Below are 18,943 nucleotides of genomic sequence, written 5' to 3'. Positions count from 1 at the left end.
ATTGGTATACATCCTTGTTTCCTTTGATGAAAACTAGGGAAAGAGAAGTACAGATGCAGAGTAGAGCTTTGGTCAGACAGATCCAAATGTCAACCCTAGCCCTGACACTTGTGGGCTCTATGACTTCAATAGCCAAAGATGAAAGTAATAGCAGTGTCCTGTTGATAATCCCAGACATGTAACACATGCCACAGACCACAAGGAGGAACTGAAAATGTGGGAAATGTATTTATGAATGCATGTGGTGAAACATACAGGTTCACAGCCTCTTCAGCAGGAGACAGCTAAAGTACAAAACGTTTGTTTTGCTTGTTGTTTCAGTCATTACTCAGGATCAAAAAGCTGAACTACAATAAGGCCAACCAGCCACCAGTCTGGAGAAGCGTTTTTGTTTAGCTTTGGTTTGGTTTTGAGACAGGGCCTCCCTATGGAGCCTTGGCTGGCCTCAGAGACCTGCCTGTCTCTGCCTCCTTAGCACTGGGATCAAAGGACGGCACCGACACCACTGCACCTGGCCAGTCTGTGCGTTTAAATGTTCACAGGCATCTTTAGGGTCCATCAACACAATTTGGTCACCAAAAATAAAAATCTTTTACAGAAATCCACACACATACACAAACCCCCAGAGTCCGTTGCAAGTTGCTCTTTATCACCCACAAAAACTATAGAAAGGTCATTACTAACCTATCGAAGTGAGACGTGTAACTGTCTTTGAATCTCTTTTCTGAACTGGGACTGCATTGCTGCTGCCACCTTCGGGCTGAGCGCCTTATCACAAGCCTGATAGGTCAATCTATAGCACAGACTGACCTGCTCAGTCCCTGGGCGCTGAAAACGACCAAGAAACTGTACAGAAATAATAGCGTCCTGGGATACTGCTCGGGCTATAGTGTGAAACTCCAGTTCGTCAAATCCTATCTTTTCATCTAACCAAAAACTAATATCATGCACATAGCATGGAGGATATAGAGAATAGCTTTTAAAGCGCTCTATTTTCCCAGGGGCAAATCTTTTCAGGAAACGATTATCAAAAGTCCACAATATTCTCCAATCAGAAATATCATAGACTAGCATAGCTAATAAGTCCAAGTTTATAGAAACATACACAAACTGCTGGTGTTTATGTGTAGCAGCTGTAGATGTGACAACAGACCCAATAATCAGATTCTCAGGACGATCTGGGCCAGAGTTCAGAGACTTCACATGAATTTTATAATCCTTCCCATTTGGCTGAAGGACAAATTGCACTGAAGTGCTCATATTGGCGCCCACCAGCAATGTCTGAGTCAGAAGATTATCTAGAATATTCTTCAGGTGATCCAGCAGTGATGAAAGGCATATCTCCTTCATATTTTTATTAAACCCAAGGATAAATAAAGTCTCGTGAAATGCTGGCATCATAAAAGGTGAAATGTGACACTTCCGGAAGACAGGTCCACTGAGGATGTGCAGAGGACCTGGGAGGAAGTCCAGTGAATGGACGGCAGCTTCCACATGGACCAGAAGAGAAGGCCTAAGGCAGAGCATGGTCTGTCCACAGACTCTGTCAGGAGCTGCTTTGCAGCCGTCTCTCGCAGGGCTCTTGGGACGGGGGTGTTCAGAAACTGACACAAGAATCTCTTCCCTTTCTTGGGTGATTTCACCAGTCAGGGACTCAGAATATGAGTTATCTTCATGGAGACTAATCCAAAAGGCAGACAGAAGGTCACAGGTCCCTGGGGGGAGGACACTGGTGCCTGCCCGTGACAACAAAGGCAGGGAACACTTCAGCCTTTTCAAGGGAAAAGTTTTGCCCAACTCAGCAATGAGTTTCTCATTGATGGTTCTGATAGGATGACAGGAAGGGGCTTCAAGGAACCGCCTGTTCAAACACATAAAATAACTTGTCACAATAATAACTGCAACTGTTAAAATTAAAGTAATTTGTTCTTATGTAGAAAACAAGTATCCTTAAGCTGATCCTGAAAATAAATCATTTGCCATGTGGAGAAATAGCATGTACACTTTTTGAGATAGCATGTGCATTTTTTGGTTTAGTATGAGGTGGCTTGTTTTTTGGGGGGGGGTTGTTTATTTTTTGTTTGTTTTTGCTTTGTTTTTTGCAAGACAGGAGCAAATTCTGGGCCTGGTAGATGCTGCGCAAGTTGCTTATCACTGAACTATACTCCCAGGCTGGGAGAATTAGCATATAGTCTAGAACTCTGCCTTTACCCCTATATTATAACAAGCCAGACAGGTACCCATGGCACCAGCATCATTAACAATTCATCCTGCATCCATTCAAGATGCAGTGACCATTACGACAATCATGGTACAACTAGGGACAGAAGAGATTTCCAGCAAAATAAAAGATTGCCTGTGGGGCTATGGAGAAACAGCTCAGAGGTTAAGAGGACTGGCTGCTTTCCCAGAGGACCAAAGTTCAATTCCCAGCAACTGCATGGCAGCTTACCACTGTCTGTAACTCCAGTTCCATTGGATCTAGCACCTTGCACAGACACGCAGGCAGAGCAACAACACATGTGAGATTACCTATTCAACTTTCCTGCAAGTGCTTCTGGCTCCATAAAGGAAAACCACTGCTCTTCCAGTCTGACTCTGAACGCTCTGGGCTGGGAGCCTTCAAAGGGCAAGCTCTGGGTAAAGATATGGGTCAATGCACCTTCTACATGAAAGGGCTTATCCTGACTCCTGCAAAAATAAAGGCACAAACAACTTTAAATTAAATATTCACATTGAATTTAAATTATATATGCATATGTGTGTGTATACACACACATAAATATGAAGGCTTCCATTAGTAAACAAAACAAGTATTTTTTTTTAACTAAATCAGAAAATTGCAAAGGAAAAAGCCTGGTTTTAACTTTTTAAAAATAGTTTATGCAACAGATGAAAGGGGAAAAGGTTTAGGCTTATGGCATTACTTACCTATACCCCGTGCACTTGTATCCTGGCACAGCCTCGCAGGGGAAGGGACACACGTCACTTAAAATGAACCCTCCCAGGGCTGCCATGGCAACTACTTGCCAACTGTTGTGCCACTCTCTCTGTGGCTTATCAGCAGGAGTCCCACCTTGTCCTCTACACAGTGCCACATGGACTTCTCCTTCCTTTGTAAGAACTTCAGCACAGCTTACAGAGGACAAACATCAGAAATTTATCAGCAACAGGTAAAGAAATCACCAAACTCTAAAGCAGGTAAGAAATTACCAAAGGAATTGGAGGTATGCACATGGTTTAGCTCTGAACTAATTAAAATTAATCTTACTTGCAGTGGTCTATTAGACCTAAGATTATAAAAGTCTACTTGTGTCCCCACATCAACATTGGTCACCAGCTTTGTGTTTGTATTGTTTTGCTATATGTCACAGAAAGGCCAGAGTCCATTAGCTTGTACATATAACTTGCTACTAGCACTGCTTCCCTGCATTAGGAAATTTCTTACTGCCTTCTGTCTACTCTATAGTTCAGGGCTGGGTTAAGTACTGTATCACCCATGTATAAGGCCCTGGTTTTAATAATACACACACACACACACACACACACACACACATGCGCGCGAGCGCGCACCCCTATAGTTCAACTACCTAACTTAAAATACTGCCTTTGCTAAAGGTTTCTCAACACTGACAGCCCTGTAGAGCCCTCCAACATTATCAATTTGTTATATTGGTGTAAAGCAATATTTTTAAATTCATGATCGTTTTAAGAGCAGCTCCCACTAGTAGCCCCAGTTTATAGATACGGAAGAAGCAGGTGAGGACTAAACTTGGCTACAGTGTTAACTAGTAAGTGGTGAGCCAGGATTTGAACCCAGGCCATGTGGCCATAAAACCCATGCTCCTAATCATCAGGATATACTGGCTCTTACTATTCTGCAGTTTAAAGACATTTTGGGGGTGGGCTGGAGAGAAGATTTGGCAGTTAACAGCACTGGCTAGTCAGATGCTCTCAATTCCTACCACCCACATGCCAGAGACACCCATCAGTAAATCTAATCCCAGGGGATCCATGGCCCTCTAGTGGCCTCCCTGGGCAGCAGACACACACGATGCACAGCTTTGCCTGCTGACAAAACACCCGTGTATTAAACACAGACACACACTAATCAAATTTTTAAAATAATCTTTTTCCTCATAAGGCCTATTTGTGCTTTAACATTTAGGGCTATAAGTCTCACTTTAAGACAAGAGTGTGCTTTCCCCTGGTTTATAATCTTCTTTCCACGTGAATCCTAGCAACTTATTTCTCCAACTACAAAGTTTGTGTGCAGTAACGTGGTTACGAACACTTGATAACATTTCCCAAGAAAGGACTCGTCTTTCCTCACCTCTGGAAAAACTTGGAAAGCAGTTCCCTGTTCTTAGCAACTCCAGCTTTTCGTCCACAGTGCGGAAAATTAAAATAAATTCGATCAAAGTCCCTGTGTGCTTGCAAAGCGTGTGCCAGCTGGGTGCAATCCACACCAAAACGCACTTCGATACCTGGCAAAATGTAAAAGCGTTTAGTATAGCCCAAAAGAAGGCTTAAGATTTGCAACCCGAACAAACAACACGTCCACGTGAGCGCCCCCAGGTGGCGCACTCGCGTGCCCCACGCAAGCCACACCCCTGCGCTCGAGGAGGGGCGGGACCTGCTACCTCGCTCGCGCAGGCGCTGTAGGTTCTCCAGGGCCACCGGATCCCTCTCCAGATCCTCCCGGTGCTGAAGGCAGGTAGCGGTAACACTGACGCCGGGATCCAGGGTGTCGCTAAGAGAAGCGGCGAAGGAAAAATTCCCCTCCCCGACCAACAGGAGGCGCCGAGGAACCATGGTCTCCTCCGGCTCCCAGCCGGCACTCTCTGGGGCGCACATTTCTGGCGTCACTTCCTTCTCAAAGGCCTTTCCTCCCCCCCCTTCCTCCACCCGGCACTAGTTGATGACGCATCAACCCCATGTGGTTGCTGAATAAACACTAAGAGCCCACTGCTAGGCAACTACGAGCTCGAAAATGAAGTGGAGCTAGCTGTCGGCCTTATCCTCTGACCGTTGTTCGCCTCTGAAGGCTCGTTTGCTTTTTGGTACGAGGACGGCCCCGAGCATCTTCGCTACACCTGCTTGAGGTCACAAAACAGTCACTGAGGGGTGAGGCGAGTCCTGCATAGTCCAGAGGTGCAGGGCTCTGTAACTGCACCATCTCTAGAAATGGCTGCCTGCTATTCTCTCAGCTGCTGCTCAACATTTCTCCAGGTGCTTGTGCATCCTGTTTCCCAGAAATAACAGTGAATGCCTGTTTTGTTCCAAGGCACTGTGAGAGCAGTTCGGTATATGGCTGGTCTCGAAGTGGCCTGCCTAGTGGTTGATGACGAATGCACAGAGGGAAAAAAAAAAGCATCTTGTAATACTGGGATGTGTACCCACCGTGTGTGAAGGAACTCAGGACACCGAATGAAGCATACACACAGGGGGTGCCTACCAAGTTGGGGAAGGGAGGTAGAGAAGCCCCGAAATAACCCTGAGCTGAAAGCAAGCTGAGAAGGAGGTTCATTTTATCTAGGTAAAAAGGATTAAAGAGGCAGAAGGAACAATATTTATTTATTTTTTTTTGAAGAAAAAAAAAACAGTGAAAAAACACTAGTTATATTTAGCTGAACAGAGTTGGCAGGAAAGTGACTTGCAGATGCCACTGAAGAGCTAAAAGGGGGACCGGGGGGCTGGGCCATATGAAATATTGTAACCATTTGATAGCCTAAACCTTTTTTTGACAAATCAGAAAGCCACTGAAAATCTAAGATGGCAGCCAGCAAGAAGCTGGTGCAGGAGCTTGCAGAGGTCTCAAAATGTGAAATTGAAAACTTTTTTAATATCCAGGATAATTTATTGACTTGGTAAGGGCTTATTGTTCTTAGAAATCCTGATAAGTTGGCCTTCAGAAAAATCAACTTTCCGCCCAATATCATATTTAAAACGAATATATATCACCCTAACATAGATAAGGCAGACATACATATCTGCCAGTAGTTAAATGAAAACTGGAAACCAGCCACCAAGATTGGCCAAGTAATCTGTTCCCTCTTAGTACTGGGGAATGATTCCCAATCCAAACACCCACCCTGGGATGACCTAGTTAAAAAATACTTTAAGGACCATAAAAAGAAATTATTGAAGAATTTGAAAAAAAAAAAAAAAAACATGGAGGAAAGTGACCTGTAGACTAAAATCTGTTTAGCAAGTTTGAACAGAGACCCCAATTAGTACATTCACATGCCCCAAAAAGCAGACCGCTCCAGGAAACTGACATGTGCCACCACCTATTGTTTATGGCAGTCACTCTCTACAGCTTTCTTAATCAAACGTGGTCTAGGTAACTTGTAGGATTTAAAAATCCAGGTGTTCTAACAACAATAGCAAAGGCCACTACGAAATTTAAAATAGGAAGACAACATATTCTGTCTTCCAAAACTACTTTCCTATGGAGAAAGGAGTAGACGCAAACAAGGTTGATGACAAGAAACCCCTCTAAAAGGCTAATTTTACAGTAAAAGGGACAAAAGGAGGGAGTGGTCGGAATTGGAAATGGGTAGTGAAGATGAAATGCAGTGGACCGATTCAGAAATCAGCAGGACTTAGTGACTGACGGATAGAATGCCCAAGAAATGCCCTGGTTTTCCTCCAGACAACTGAGTAGCTGTTGTCCTAGCTAGACCAGCAAACACTAGGCCTGTTGGGCTTTCTGCATCCAGTTGCCCAAGTCATCATGCTGTTTGGTGACATCAGCAAACGCATGCACATCCCTTCACAAAGGTAGATGATGAGGGAAGTCACCTCCAGTCCCACCCTTCATTGCTCTAGTCTTGGTCTTGTCTGCATGGGAAAAGGCAGTTGGGTTGCGTCTCTCAAACCATGACCATGTGTCCGTGGTGATCGGTATTCCTTTGCTTGGAGAACTGGAATGATCAGGTGTGGAGACATCCTTAATGAACATGGACCAACCACACAAGCATTACTGTTTCTGTCTGAACTATTCGAGCAGATTGTTGTATTCACCATCAAGTTACTCATCATTAATACAGGTACCGAGTTGCTCCTAAGTCCAAGGACCAGGCTTAGTTTGTAACACAAAAGGTTAGGCTTTTGATTCCTTGCCAAAAATGTAAAATACAGATAGTTACCATCTGGTATGTGCAAAGAAATATATACAACAAGGAACAAAACACGGATCCCGTCCTTAGTGGGTATGGTGTTCAGTAGATAACATACTGTGTGTTCTTGTACCTAGGACAGAAAGATAAAAAGTGAAGAAAACTTCTATGTGAGGCAAAAGGAGAGTTCGCCTATTTGAGCCGCCCTGAAATAGGAAGTTATTATTAATCATTCGTTGTGTTACCTGGTTGTAAAACTTTTCACCTCTCATTTTATCTGTGGCGATACCCTTAGGCCTCAACTCTTACATCTTGAAATCACTAGACTATTTAGCTAATTGCTCATATGGTGTCGGGGATGCTGAAAGGTTTTCTGTCATTTCAAGGAATATGGGACAGTGGCATTTGTACAGTCATCCAGTGGGTAGACCAGTGAGTACATGTACCTGAAGAGGAAGAGTCAGACCTATATAGATTAGATTCAGAAAAAAAAGCATAGAGTGATTGTAATGTGTGCTTGTGTTAACACTTTGACCCTTGAAGCAGAGGTAGAAAGGGTTTCCTTTCCAGCCCTCAGATGGTTTAGTAAGCATTTGTGTTCTTTGTCTTTCCAGAGACAGAACCTTGTCTGTTTTCTCAGAAACCCACACTATGGCAGCCTTATTTATGCTGATGGTCATGGCGAGGTGTGGACAGACTGGAACAACATGTCCAAGTTCTTTCAGTATGGATGGAGATGCAGCACTAATGAGAACTCATATTCAAACCGTACCCTGATGGGCAACTGGAACCAGGAGAGATACGACCTGAAGAGTATTGTAAAACCAAAACCCTTGCCTTCCCGGGTAGTATAGCTTTCTCTTCTTCTGTTCTTTCTGTTACAAAAAAAAATGTCAGTGACCATGTGAGAGGTTTGTGTTTAGAATTATGAGAGGTCAATCTTCAGCTGGACCACCTAGCCCACTTTAATATCCAGTTTGATTATACCTGCAAATTATCAAATGATGAGGACTCTTTTTCTCTTGCTTCCTTTGGATCTTACCTGTTAATCTACATAAAGATAGACTGTCTTCTGACTCGGCATAGTTTCTCCTCTGGGCTTCTTTACCTGAGCCTTGCCCTTCAGTCTCCTAAACAAACACACAATAGATACGAAAGTATGACAGATTCAAGACCGAGCTATTGAATTTATGCTACACTGTCCCTTACCTCTTGATGTGTTTGTTTTTGGTTGGTTGGTTGGTTGGTTGGTTGTCGAGACAGGGTTTCTCTGTGTAGCCTTGGCTGTCCTGGACTCGCTTTATAGACCAGGCTGGTCTTGAACTCACAGTGATCCCACCTGCCTCTGCCTCCCGAGTGCTGGGATTAAAGGTGTGTGCCACCACCACTCAGCTTGATGTTAACTATAAACAACTAGGTTAATGTTGTTGTTGTTGTTGTTTTAAACATTTATGCTGGGAGATGGTGGCACACACCTTCAATCCCAGCACTTAGGAGTCAGAGGCAGGCAGATCTCTGTGAATTCTGAAACCATCCTAGCCTACAGAGTGAGTTCCAGGACAGCCAAGGCTATACAAAGAAACTCTGTCACACAAAAAAGCATTATATATATATATATATATATGTATATATCATGTTGGTGTTTAGCCAGCATGGATGTCTGTTTGAGGGTGCCAGATCCCCTGGAACTGGAGTTACAGTTATATGCTGACATGTTGATGCTGGGAATTGAACTCAGGTCCTCTGGAAGAACCGGCAGTGCTCCTAACTGCTGAGCCATCTCTCCAGCCCCAACTACTAGATTCTTAATATATTTCTTTTCTTTCTAGTTTGGCCACTGCTTTGAAACAACATATGACAAAAACTACAACAGCAAAAAGCCACAATCAGCCCACAGTAGGTGGACTCCTTTTATTAACTCTTAACTCTTAGCACCCAACTTAGTTCCTGGCAGATAGAAGGAACTCAAAAGTAAAATGAGTGTGTTAATACGTGAATAATTTCTATTTTGTCTCAGTTTTGACAGAACTAGGAAATAAGTATGAGCTCTGCTACTAAAACTCCTTGTTGACTGTGGTCCTGCTGTCTTTCCTTCTCTTAGGATTTAAGCGAGAACCTCATTGGTTTCCTGGACATCAGCCTGAACTGGATCCTCCTCAATACAAATGCACAGAAAAGTCAAATTCTATGAGTAGCTACTCAAAGCCTCAGCCCACTCACTACTCTTGGTGTATATGCGATCCAAACACACACTGATTTTAGGATCCAGTAACCAAAGAAAGAAAAAATAGCTTCATTTGTTTCTGGAGTAGACTGTAGAAAGGAGCACATTCTAAGCAGACTCAAACCTCACTCTTAACGTAACTTCTGTCTAAATAAACCACACGACACACACATAGAAAAAAAAAATCTCTATTTTTGTTTACTCTGTCCTGGTGAGTTGTTGTCAACTTAACACACACCTAGACATATCTGGGAAGAGGAAATTTTAATTGAGATATTATCTCCATAAGATTGGCCCATAAGCAAGCACTCTTGATTAAAGATTGATGTAAGAGGGTCTGTCCCACAGAGGGCAGTGACACTGCTGGGCAGGTGGTCCTGGGGTCTATAAGAAAGCAGGCTGAGCCGGGCGGTGGTGGTGCATGCCTTTAATCCCAACCCTCGGGAGGTGGATGCAGGTGGATTGCTGTGAGTTCGAGGCCAGCCTGGTCTACAAAGTGAGTCCAGGACAGCCAAGGCTATACAGAGAAACCCTGTCTCAAAAAACAAAAACAACAAAACAAACAAACCAAAAAAAAAAAAAAAAAAAAAGAAAGAAAGAAAAAAAAAAAAAGCAGGCTGAGCAAGGCATGGAAAACAAGCCACTGAACAGCACCCTCCATGACCTCTGCATCTGCTCCTGCCCTCAGCTTCCGGTCTGGATTTCCCGCCCTGACTCTCCTGGATGATGGACTTAAAATTCTGTAAATTGAAATAAATTCTTTTCTCCCCAAGTTGGTTTTGGTCATGGTGTTTTATCATCGCAATAGGGACCCTACCTAAAACAATATACACACAAATATAATGATGGGGAAAAGGCCTTGAATTTGAAAAGGATCAATAAGGGTATTGGGAGGGTTTGGAGGGAGGAAGGGGAAATGTTGGAACTGCAATCTCAAAAATTAAAATCTGAAAATCAGAATCAAACTAAGGTTTTCATGTGTGCTGGGCAAGTACTTTACCAACCAAAGTACATCTGCTGTAAGCTTCACTTTCAGGCATATGCCTGGCTCCTTAGCATTCGAGAAGGCTGTGGCAGTGCACAGTCAAGGCCAGCCTTCTCTTCCTCTGGTGGAGCTAGGATTGGGGCTGGGGTTCCTTCATGGAGCGTTTTCCTAACATGCTTAGAATCCCAGCACCAGAGGGCAGCAGGGGAGGTGGGGCGAAACCTAGCCTGGCATCTCACACCTTAGAATACTCAGAAGGCTGAGGCAAGAGCACAGCTGGGAGTTTGGGGCCTACTTCCAGGCTACCTAGTAGACTTCAGAGTATGACCCTATGTAAAAACAAACAAACACCCATACCTTTCAAGTCTGTAAACCTCTCTGCTTTCCATCAGTGGAAAATCTGAAAAGCCCAACATAGTGTGTATGTTGCTAGGTGCATCCCGAAGTAAGTCAGTCAAGAGAGCAGTTTTATTGTACCCTTACTGAATAACCCTTGATGAGGACTATGAAGATAAAAACAACTTCCCTATTACAGGGAATTTTTAAACAAAAATAGAATAGGTTAATGACCTTCCTTGTGCACCATCGACTGTTTGATGTTAATGTGCTTTCTCTTGAATATTTTGGAATACAGCTCAGAAATACAGTTTCATCTTAATAATATCCAAAAAATAAGGGAGAGAAAAATCAGTTCTTAACTCCTCCACAGAGAGCACCAAGGAAATCAGTTGATCAAACAAAGCTAAACATACTAAACCCAGCAGATCCGGGAACAGGCACGCGACACAGGGTCTTGGTGGTGGTTCGAAAGGGTGCTAGAGTGAAGCTACTGACTTGAGGTACATCCTGCAGAGCAGTGAGTGGACAGAGATCAAAGGAGAAGGGGGGGGGTAGTGTAGGTGTAGGGTGAGTGTAGGGAGGCAACCGTCTTAACTGTAATACAGGTAAGCATCATTTCCTCGTCCCTAATCTAAGAGGTGCTGTCATCTCCCCAACTCTCTCATTATTTTATGTTCCACACAAAGATCTGGAATATATGTTGTTTATGATGTTGAGTCACAAGTAAGTTTCATGTTTTTCTTTATGGCTACCTAGTTGGTCCCATCACTAAATACTTAAAAGGCTATAATTTCTAAACTTTTGTTTAAGGCCATTTTATTTTCAACCAGTGTGTGTGTGTGTGTGTGTGTGTGTGTGTGTGTGTGTGTCTGTTGGTTTGTAGATTGCTTTTTTGTTTTTTGTTTTTCGAGACAGGGTTTCTCTGTGTAGCCTTGGCTGTCCTAGACTCATTTTGTAGACCAGGCTGGACTTGAACTCATAGCAATCTGCCTGCCTCTGCCTCCTGAGTGCTGAGATTAAAGGTATACACCACCATGCCTAGCTGGTTGCTTTTCTTCCACTGGCTTTGACTTAATAAGGCAGTGCTGGCCTGGTAGAATGAGTTAAGAAACATTCTAATTTTTAAAGATAGCTTTCTCTTTCTCTGTCTCTGACTATCTGTTTCTCTTGGAGTGTGTGTGTGTGTGTCTGTCTGTCTGTCTGTCTGTCTGTCTGTCTGTCTCTGCCTCTGCCCTCCTCCACCTCTCTCTCAGGAAAATAAAATGGGTTTATGGAGTACACTGCATGGGGCAGTGGAATAGCCTGGGTTGAGGCAGTGTTACAGGGGCTTTCTTTATTTTAATATTTTGGTTTCTGATTCAATCTCCATATTCTAGTAATATGTCTGTTTAAATATTCTGTTTCTTTCAGGACTTGCCTTGGGTAAATTATATGTGTCCTGAGATTTCTCTGTTTCATCTGTATTTTCAATATATTGGCATATATATATATATTATTTCCAAGTGGCCCTAGCCAGTCCCTACACTACACAACAAAGTCTAATAGGACAATTGTTATTTCAGGCCTCTAATGGTGTAGTTTAAAAAGTAGGAATGGAGAACCAGAACAGAGTTTTATACATAGATTTTTATCTTGCAGACTTGTTGAACTCTACAATTATATCTTTGTAAATGACAGTTCCATCTCTAACTTTTTGACTTTTGCATCTACTGTAATGTAACATTGGTCAGAATCTTGAGAGCAGAATCAAACATCAGGAGTGAGCAGGAGCCCTCCTTCCTGCTCAGGATAGCAAAGGGAACATATTTAAAGTCTCTCAGGAAAGCATAACATTTGTACTAGATTTTCACTGTACCTGACATTGGTGAACATAAGGAAATTCCTTTCCTTTCTTGTCAAGACTATATTTCTTATTTACTTCCCTGACCATCTTGCCCAGAAGCTGTAACCATGAAAGTGGACATTTTTGTCAAACCCCGTGGCTACTTCAGTGACTGTTACTTGACTTTTATTTGCTGTATTTGTCCTCTTGTTGTGGATCACAAGGGCCCTCCCCTCTCCAGGCCATTTTTAGTCCTCTTTTCTCACTAAGCAATACCCCATACTGCCAGTGGCATATCTGAGCCCTTTAGCTCCCATTTCTTCCTCCAGTCTCATCCCTGCTATGATTGTCTGTAAGGCCCTTTTTTGTGTTAGCAGGCTCCTCAGCTTCACTTGACCATCTGTCTCTTCTTTCTTGGCCATATTCCCTTGGTTTCCATGGCACTGTCGCAAGCGGCTTCCTCCCATTTCTCTGATTACTTCTCAGGTTCTTTTATAAGATGGCCTTTCTATGCGGGTCATTTTAAGTTTTCCTTTCCAACAATTTTGTTGTTTGTCCTTTTTCCACTTTCTGTGCTAATCCCGGTTATACTATCAACCACCTTTCCTTTAACTGATCGTTACATACTTCCAGATATCTTACTTTTTAATTACATTTATTTATTTATTGCGCGCACACATGCATGAGCACAACCATATGTCACAGTTCACGTTTAAGCTAGGTGGTGGTGGTGGCGCACGCTTTTAATCCCAGCACTCGGGACCTAGGGTCAATCACTGCAAAGGGAATTTCTCTGCTTTATTTGAATCACTCGGGGCTGAACTTGGTTTCTGTTACATGGAGCACAGGGCTTGGAAGGGTGTCATGAATACTGGACCAAATCTTGCCATTGGCTAGACCAAAAGGGAATAACAGTATTTCCTTCTGTAACCGATATTGATTGCTGTGCAGACACAGACATTGAGTGTGACTTTAGAGAAAAGGGATTTCTGAGTGGATCATGGTATGTCAGATTACCAAGGAGTTGTTTTGTTTTGTTTTTATAAGGAATCACTGAACCTATGAGACTTCAAACTCAGTTGGGCATAGTGGTGCACGCCTTTAATTCCATCACTCAGGAAGCAGAGGCAGGTGGATCGCTGTGAGGACAGCCTGGTCTATTGAGTGAGTTCCAGGACAGCCAGGGCTGTTACACAGAGAAACCCTGTCTCAAAAAACAAAAATGAAACAAGCAAGCAAACAACCCAGAAAGGACTCATATTATCCTAGCTCCTCTCTCCTGGATCAAGAAGACCTGAGGCAACTGTTTCTGAAAGAATATTTCTTTTTTGCTTGTTTGGTTTTGTTTGTTTGTTTGTTTGTTTGTTTTTTCGAGGTTTCAGCCTTGGCTGTCCTGGACTCAGTCTAGATCAGGCTGGCCTGGGATTCACAGAGATCCACCTGCCTCTGACTCCCAAGTGCTAGGATTAGAGATGCGTGCCACCACCGCCAGGCCTGAAAGAATATTTCAAAGGCATGATCAGTTTCCAAACTGTATACTTTGTGAAAGTACTTATCTCACTTTAAGATTATTTGGGGGCTGGCAAGATGGCTCATTCAAGCAAAATCACTTGCCACAGAAGCCTGACAGCCTCAGTTGGACCCCTGGAACCCATGCTAGGAGGAGAGAAAAGACTCCTGAAATTTCCTCTGGCCTCTACAGCCCAGTTGTGGGACACACACACACACACACACACACACACACACACACACACACACACACACACCGCAGACATATAATAATTACTAAATTTTTAAAAATTTAAAGATGAATCCTCAAGTGAAACTAGAATCCAGCAAGGAGCTAGCACAGGAGAAATAGGTATTACTACACAGTTGCCACACAGCATGGAGCAGGCAGCGCTCAGTGAATCAGGCAGAAGCTATATCTACACCCACTCAAGTAAAACGGATAGGCTTTTTGGGGGGGAGTTTTTTTGCAGAGGTTAGGAATTTTAGGAGGAAAGTGTTCTTTGATTTTTGGTGTTTTGTTTTACTGGAGTTTTAAACATTGTTTTTGGTAGAGAATTAATATTGTGTAGTCTTGGTTTAAAAGGTATCTGTTGAGTACTTTCCACTACACCCAAGAGGCTTGTTTGATGATCACCACCCATGTCCTGTTAACTATCCTGTGAATTAGCTGAGGACACACCTGTCATGTCGCACCAAGCTTACCATGTCTCCCTGGTGAGGTAATGAACTGCAGAGATGCACCAAAGCCTTTTATGAGGGGTTAGCCGCAGCCGGTGCAGACTTGACCTCTGCCAGGGCATCACCCATTTCTCTCTCCTTGATCTACTTACAACTCTGTCCTAACTAGTACGGTGTGTTATAAATGGAAGACAGGAATACCATGAAAGTGAGTGACTTTTCTGGATTTGTACCACTAGAAAGTTCCGGAGCCAGCCATTCTGACAAAAACCAAATTCCTTGGAGTCCCCTGAATCATAGTGTGGTAATTAGACAGACCCATCATGTTTGCACATTTATTGAAAAACACACTGAATATGCAAATCCGAGACAGATCTGTTGCTGAATGATATTTTATTAGCTTAATAAAACCTGGGCCAGCCCTTAGCATGAATAAGCTGCAGCACTAGTCACAGATTTTTCAATCGCTGATGGGAAACTCTCTTGTTTTAAAAAATGCAACGAGGAAAGGAGATCTACTTCTTAGGGGCTGCGGTGACAGCGGGCTTCTCTTCACGGGTGATGGGAATGGTGCGCTCAGGGCCAGAGGCCTGTTTCCTTGGTCCATTCACAGTGAGGACTCCATCCGATGACAGGGATGAAGTAATGGTGAGGGGATCCACATCCGCTGGGATCCGGTACTTCCTGTGGAACTCCCTGGAGATGAAGCCATGCTCGTCCTAATCCAAGAGGATGAAGGAAGAAGCAGAGAAATAGGAACAGGAAACACCACCACTGCCCCAGACTCAGACATCACCCTCCCTTAGGTTGGACCACATGACCCTGACATCAAAAGGAAAAAAAAAAAAAAAGAAATATCCGGAACTGGGGGTACAGCCTCGTGGTGAAAGGCCCCAACACTGAGAACATACAGATGTTAAGTCAAGGTTTGTCCAGGTTTAAGGCTAAAATAAATTTCCCATATGGTCACACATACCAAGCAGAGTCTAGGAAATCTGAAACAGCCCTGGGCTTCATAAACTTTCATATCTTGAGACACAATTACACCCAGGGCCCCTCTCACAAAGGCATGAATCCATGTTGGCTGGACCCATAGATTTTGGACTTCCACTTTGGTACTGAGGATCTGTGTCCCTGAGGAAGCCCATAAGTTGTCACAATTCCTCAGGAATGTCTCAGAATGTCCCTAGCCCATGAGGTTGATTATATTATATAAGGTGACTCTATCAGGGACACTGGTCCAGTCTTAAATCATATGAACAAAACCAAAAAAGCCTGAGAACATTAAGATACACTAATTAGACACAGCTTCTGAGTTACTAATTTTTTTTTTTTTTTTTTAGATAGGTAATGTTTCTCTGTGTAGCCCTGGCTCTCCTGAAACTCACTCTGTAGACCAAGCGGGCCTCGAACTCAGAGATATGCCTACCTCTGCTTCCTGAGTGCTGGGATTAAAGGCCTGCACCACCATGTCCAGCTGAGTTATTAGTTTTTAAGAAGCAATCATAACACCTTTTCAGGAAGTCAAGAAAAAATGTGCCAAAAATGCTACTCCTTATACCTTCTGAGTCTTAAGCACCCACAAAAAACATGTCTCAATTAACTAACTTCCTCGAGGTCATAAGCCTGAAGCTCTTCAAAGTGGACAAACCAAGCAGGCTAGCATTAAAATAAGCAGAAGAGACATGGAACCCTGAATGTGTAAAAGCCACAGACTTCAGTGCCTTCAACCCTGTAGTTATGCATAACCACTATGCTGTATAATACACTGAGCCTAAGTCAATGGTTGCCAGTTTTGATTACAGACTTAGATTTTTTTTTTTTAATGGCGATGCCTAAAACTCCAGATTTAACTGGCCTAGGGTGTCCCTGAGGGTTGGGAATTTCGATATTTCTTCTGATATTCTTATGTCACTGGGCAAGACAAGGCAATCAAAACACAGGGCAAGGGGAACCTCTCTCAGGAAAACCACAACCCTGACAGCAGATCCGTCCCTAACTTAGCTTCCCAGCCACTGGTCTGCAACTCTTGATCTAATCCCTTATGTCTTAGGCCTGAATTCTGCCAGCTGCAGAGGCTGATGAGGGCGGTACGTGGCAGCCAGTGCGCACTAAATTAATCCACAAAAGGAACTGGAAAAGTCCACCCACCTGGCGTTCTTCGTGTTTGCCGTGCACCTCAATCACATCTCCCAGCACCTTGACTTTGAGTTCCTCTGGAGAGAAATGCTTCACATCCAGATTGACAGAGAATCTGTCCTTCTCCATCCGCATCTAGAATAACAAGGTGGGGCGGGGGGCGGGGGGGATGGTGGGCAGGCAGGAAGAAAAGATGGTAGAATGTCTGTTAAACTGGAGAAGGCTCATCGTTCAGCAGATTTACGTCCTGTCCAGGTAATTCATCCTCCTCTTAGTGACTCCTTCGCATGTGAGCTACATAGCGATGTACAAGGGACAGCCCTTGACCATCAGTCCCATACTTTACTTAGAGGCACAGAGAAGAAGACAAGTCACTAGGGGACCAGTCACAAGGATGGGTCCGGGCCATGGCTTGTGCTGCCTCTCTACCTAGTGGTGGCTTTGTCATTTGTCTATAAAACAAAGGCTCCCTTTTCTTGTTCAGCTCCCCTGCCTGCCAAGTTTCCTACCCACTCGATCTGGAATGTTCTGTTGGTCTTGTCCTTCCAAAGCCCTTGCCCACTCAGCTCCTATGTCCTCACACCGGAATATTTTTAAGCCAGAGTGCTATCTGTGACAGCCTCCGTTAATCTTATCTCCCACCCTGTGAGGACAAGCCGGAGGCTTCTCAAGAGTGGACATACATTCATTCCTCTTAAGGCATGGGCTGAGGCCCGCCCCGAGGAACCGAGAAAACCAAAGACAATGGAAGAGAGAGAGGGAGGGAGGGAGGATTTTGATTGATGTCTCCAGCTCCATCAAGAGGGTATGAAAAGTTCAGGATGAGTGGGTTTCTATCTGATCTTTACAATTTGAGATGATAAAATCCCCCAGGACCATTATTATTAGAGAGGTGAGTAAAGGAATCGATGCAGCTCTTAACACGGGTCACTATGAATAAAACCAGAAAAGGGCATCCTGCTTCATCATTAGGGGACAGAAGGTGATCTTTGCCAGCAACATGCATAGAAAAATGTAACAGGAAACAGAGGAGCATTAGACAGAAGCAGGTGCCCGAGGGAAGAAGAAAACAGTAACCTCACTTCTCTGTACCTTTACACACACGCACGCACGCATGCACACACACACACACACGCGCACACACACACACACACACACACACACACACACACGTGCGCCCAAAGTAGCTTCAGCAGGAATGAAAAGGAAAACATATGAAGTGTCCAGGAAGGACACTCCTGCCCTGGCATAGGGGACACTTACCTCTGACAGTCCAGTGTCAATCCAGCTGGGTGCCCGCAGGAAGGAGGGTGGCCGAAGGTAGAAGGGGCTCAGAGAAGTAGCAGTTGAGAAGAGGTCAGACTCCAACAGGTGCTCTCCGAAGAACTGGTCGAAGAGGCGGCTTGGAGAGTGGAAAGGAAAGAAGGGACGTCGGATCCAGGGGTGGTGGATGGCGATGTCCATGCTGACTAGATGGATGTAGGGTCAGGTAGTTGGCTGATCAACTCCTTCAGCTGCAGCTACAGCCAGCCCCTTATATATGCAGTCTTGTGAAGCTTCTGGAATGGTGATGTCAGGGGTTTTATTATCCCAGCTCACCGCCGGTTCGTGGAGACTTGTGACCAGGGATTTGGCAGGGTGACACATACCCGGTACTCACTGAGCTAAGAAAAGAGAAACACAGACACAGCTGAGCTGGCCAGTAACTTGTCATAGTCTTGTTTCACTGGTTCCCTGTCCACACCCGGTGGCACACACCCCCTCACCCCACCCCTACCCCACCCCCGCCTGTCCGTCCTTCCTTGTTCTTTTGGAGCTAGGACAGAGTCAGGAATCCCAAGCAGCTGGTGGTGCGCGGCCCCTCCTCCCCCTCTGCAGCCTTGCATGCCAGGGGAATTGAGCCAGCAACTATCTTGGGCCTGGGCAGGGACTGGAATCTTCCTAGGCTGAGCCCCAGGGACATTAACTCTTTGTGGAGCCCTAGAGGAGAGCAGTGACCACCAATATGTCAGGCCCAGGCATCTGTCTGGAACCCTGAGTTGATCTGGGTTCAGAAGACTCTGGCATTAAAAAAAGACAGAAAATACTTCTTGCATTTTTGATGTTATGTGGCTCAAGGA

General features: G+C 44.2%; 3 protein-coding genes across 5 annotated transcripts; 1 reads left to right on the top strand and 2 right to left on the bottom strand.

Moving 5' to 3' along the window:
- Window positions 1-612: 612 nt before the first annotated feature.
- Window positions 613-4,876, bottom strand: Fdxacb1 (ferredoxin-fold anticodon binding domain containing 1). The gene is made up of 5 exons (XM_051156425.1): window positions 4,644-4,876; window positions 4,334-4,487; window positions 2,932-3,135; window positions 2,533-2,691; window positions 613-1,861 (listed from the first exon to the last, which is right to left on the bottom strand). Exons 1-5 carry the CDS (start codon window positions 4,855-4,857, stop codon window positions 685-687), a joined length of 1,908 nt encoding a protein of 635 aa, XP_051012382.1. The 5' UTR covers window positions 4,858-4,876; the 3' UTR covers window positions 613-684.
- A 26-nt stretch (window positions 4,877-4,902) lies between these two features.
- On the top strand, window positions 4,903-9,759 carry Cfap68 (cilia and flagella associated protein 68). Of its 3 annotated transcripts, none has more exons than XM_051156427.1 (4): window positions 4,903-5,232; window positions 7,739-7,942; window positions 8,954-9,020; window positions 9,226-9,759. In XM_051156427.1, exons 1-4 carry the CDS (start codon window positions 5,188-5,190, stop codon window positions 9,378-9,380), a joined length of 471 nt encoding a protein of 156 aa, XP_051012384.1. In that variant the 5' UTR covers window positions 4,903-5,187; the 3' UTR covers window positions 9,381-9,759. The 3 variants fall into 3 exon arrangements, with proteins under 3 accessions (XP_051012384.1, XP_051012383.1, XP_051012386.1); XM_051156426.1 differs by having other exon boundaries at window positions 4,906-5,232; window positions 7,739-7,969; XM_051156429.1 differs by lacking the exon at window positions 4,903-5,232 and adding an exon at window positions 6,522-7,055 and having other exon boundaries at window positions 7,739-7,969.
- A 5,301-nt stretch (window positions 9,760-15,060) lies between these two features.
- On the bottom strand, window positions 15,061-18,529 carry Cryab (crystallin alpha B). Its single transcript, XM_051156423.1, has 3 exons — window positions 18,087-18,529; window positions 16,836-16,958; window positions 15,061-15,403 (listed from the first exon to the last, which is right to left on the bottom strand). Exons 1-3 carry the CDS (start codon window positions 18,285-18,287, stop codon window positions 15,200-15,202), a joined length of 528 nt encoding a protein of 175 aa, XP_051012380.1. The 5' UTR covers window positions 18,288-18,529; the 3' UTR covers window positions 15,061-15,199.
- Window positions 18,530-18,943: the final 414 nt, after the last annotated feature.

This window comes from Acomys russatus, chromosome 14 (assembly GCF_903995435.1).
Source record: "Acomys russatus chromosome 14, mAcoRus1.1, whole genome shotgun sequence".
Taxonomy (NCBI): domain Eukaryota; kingdom Metazoa; phylum Chordata; class Mammalia; order Rodentia; family Muridae; genus Acomys; species Acomys russatus.
Note: the sequence above shows the minus strand (reverse complement) of the source record. Positions and strands in the feature narration are given on the sequence as shown.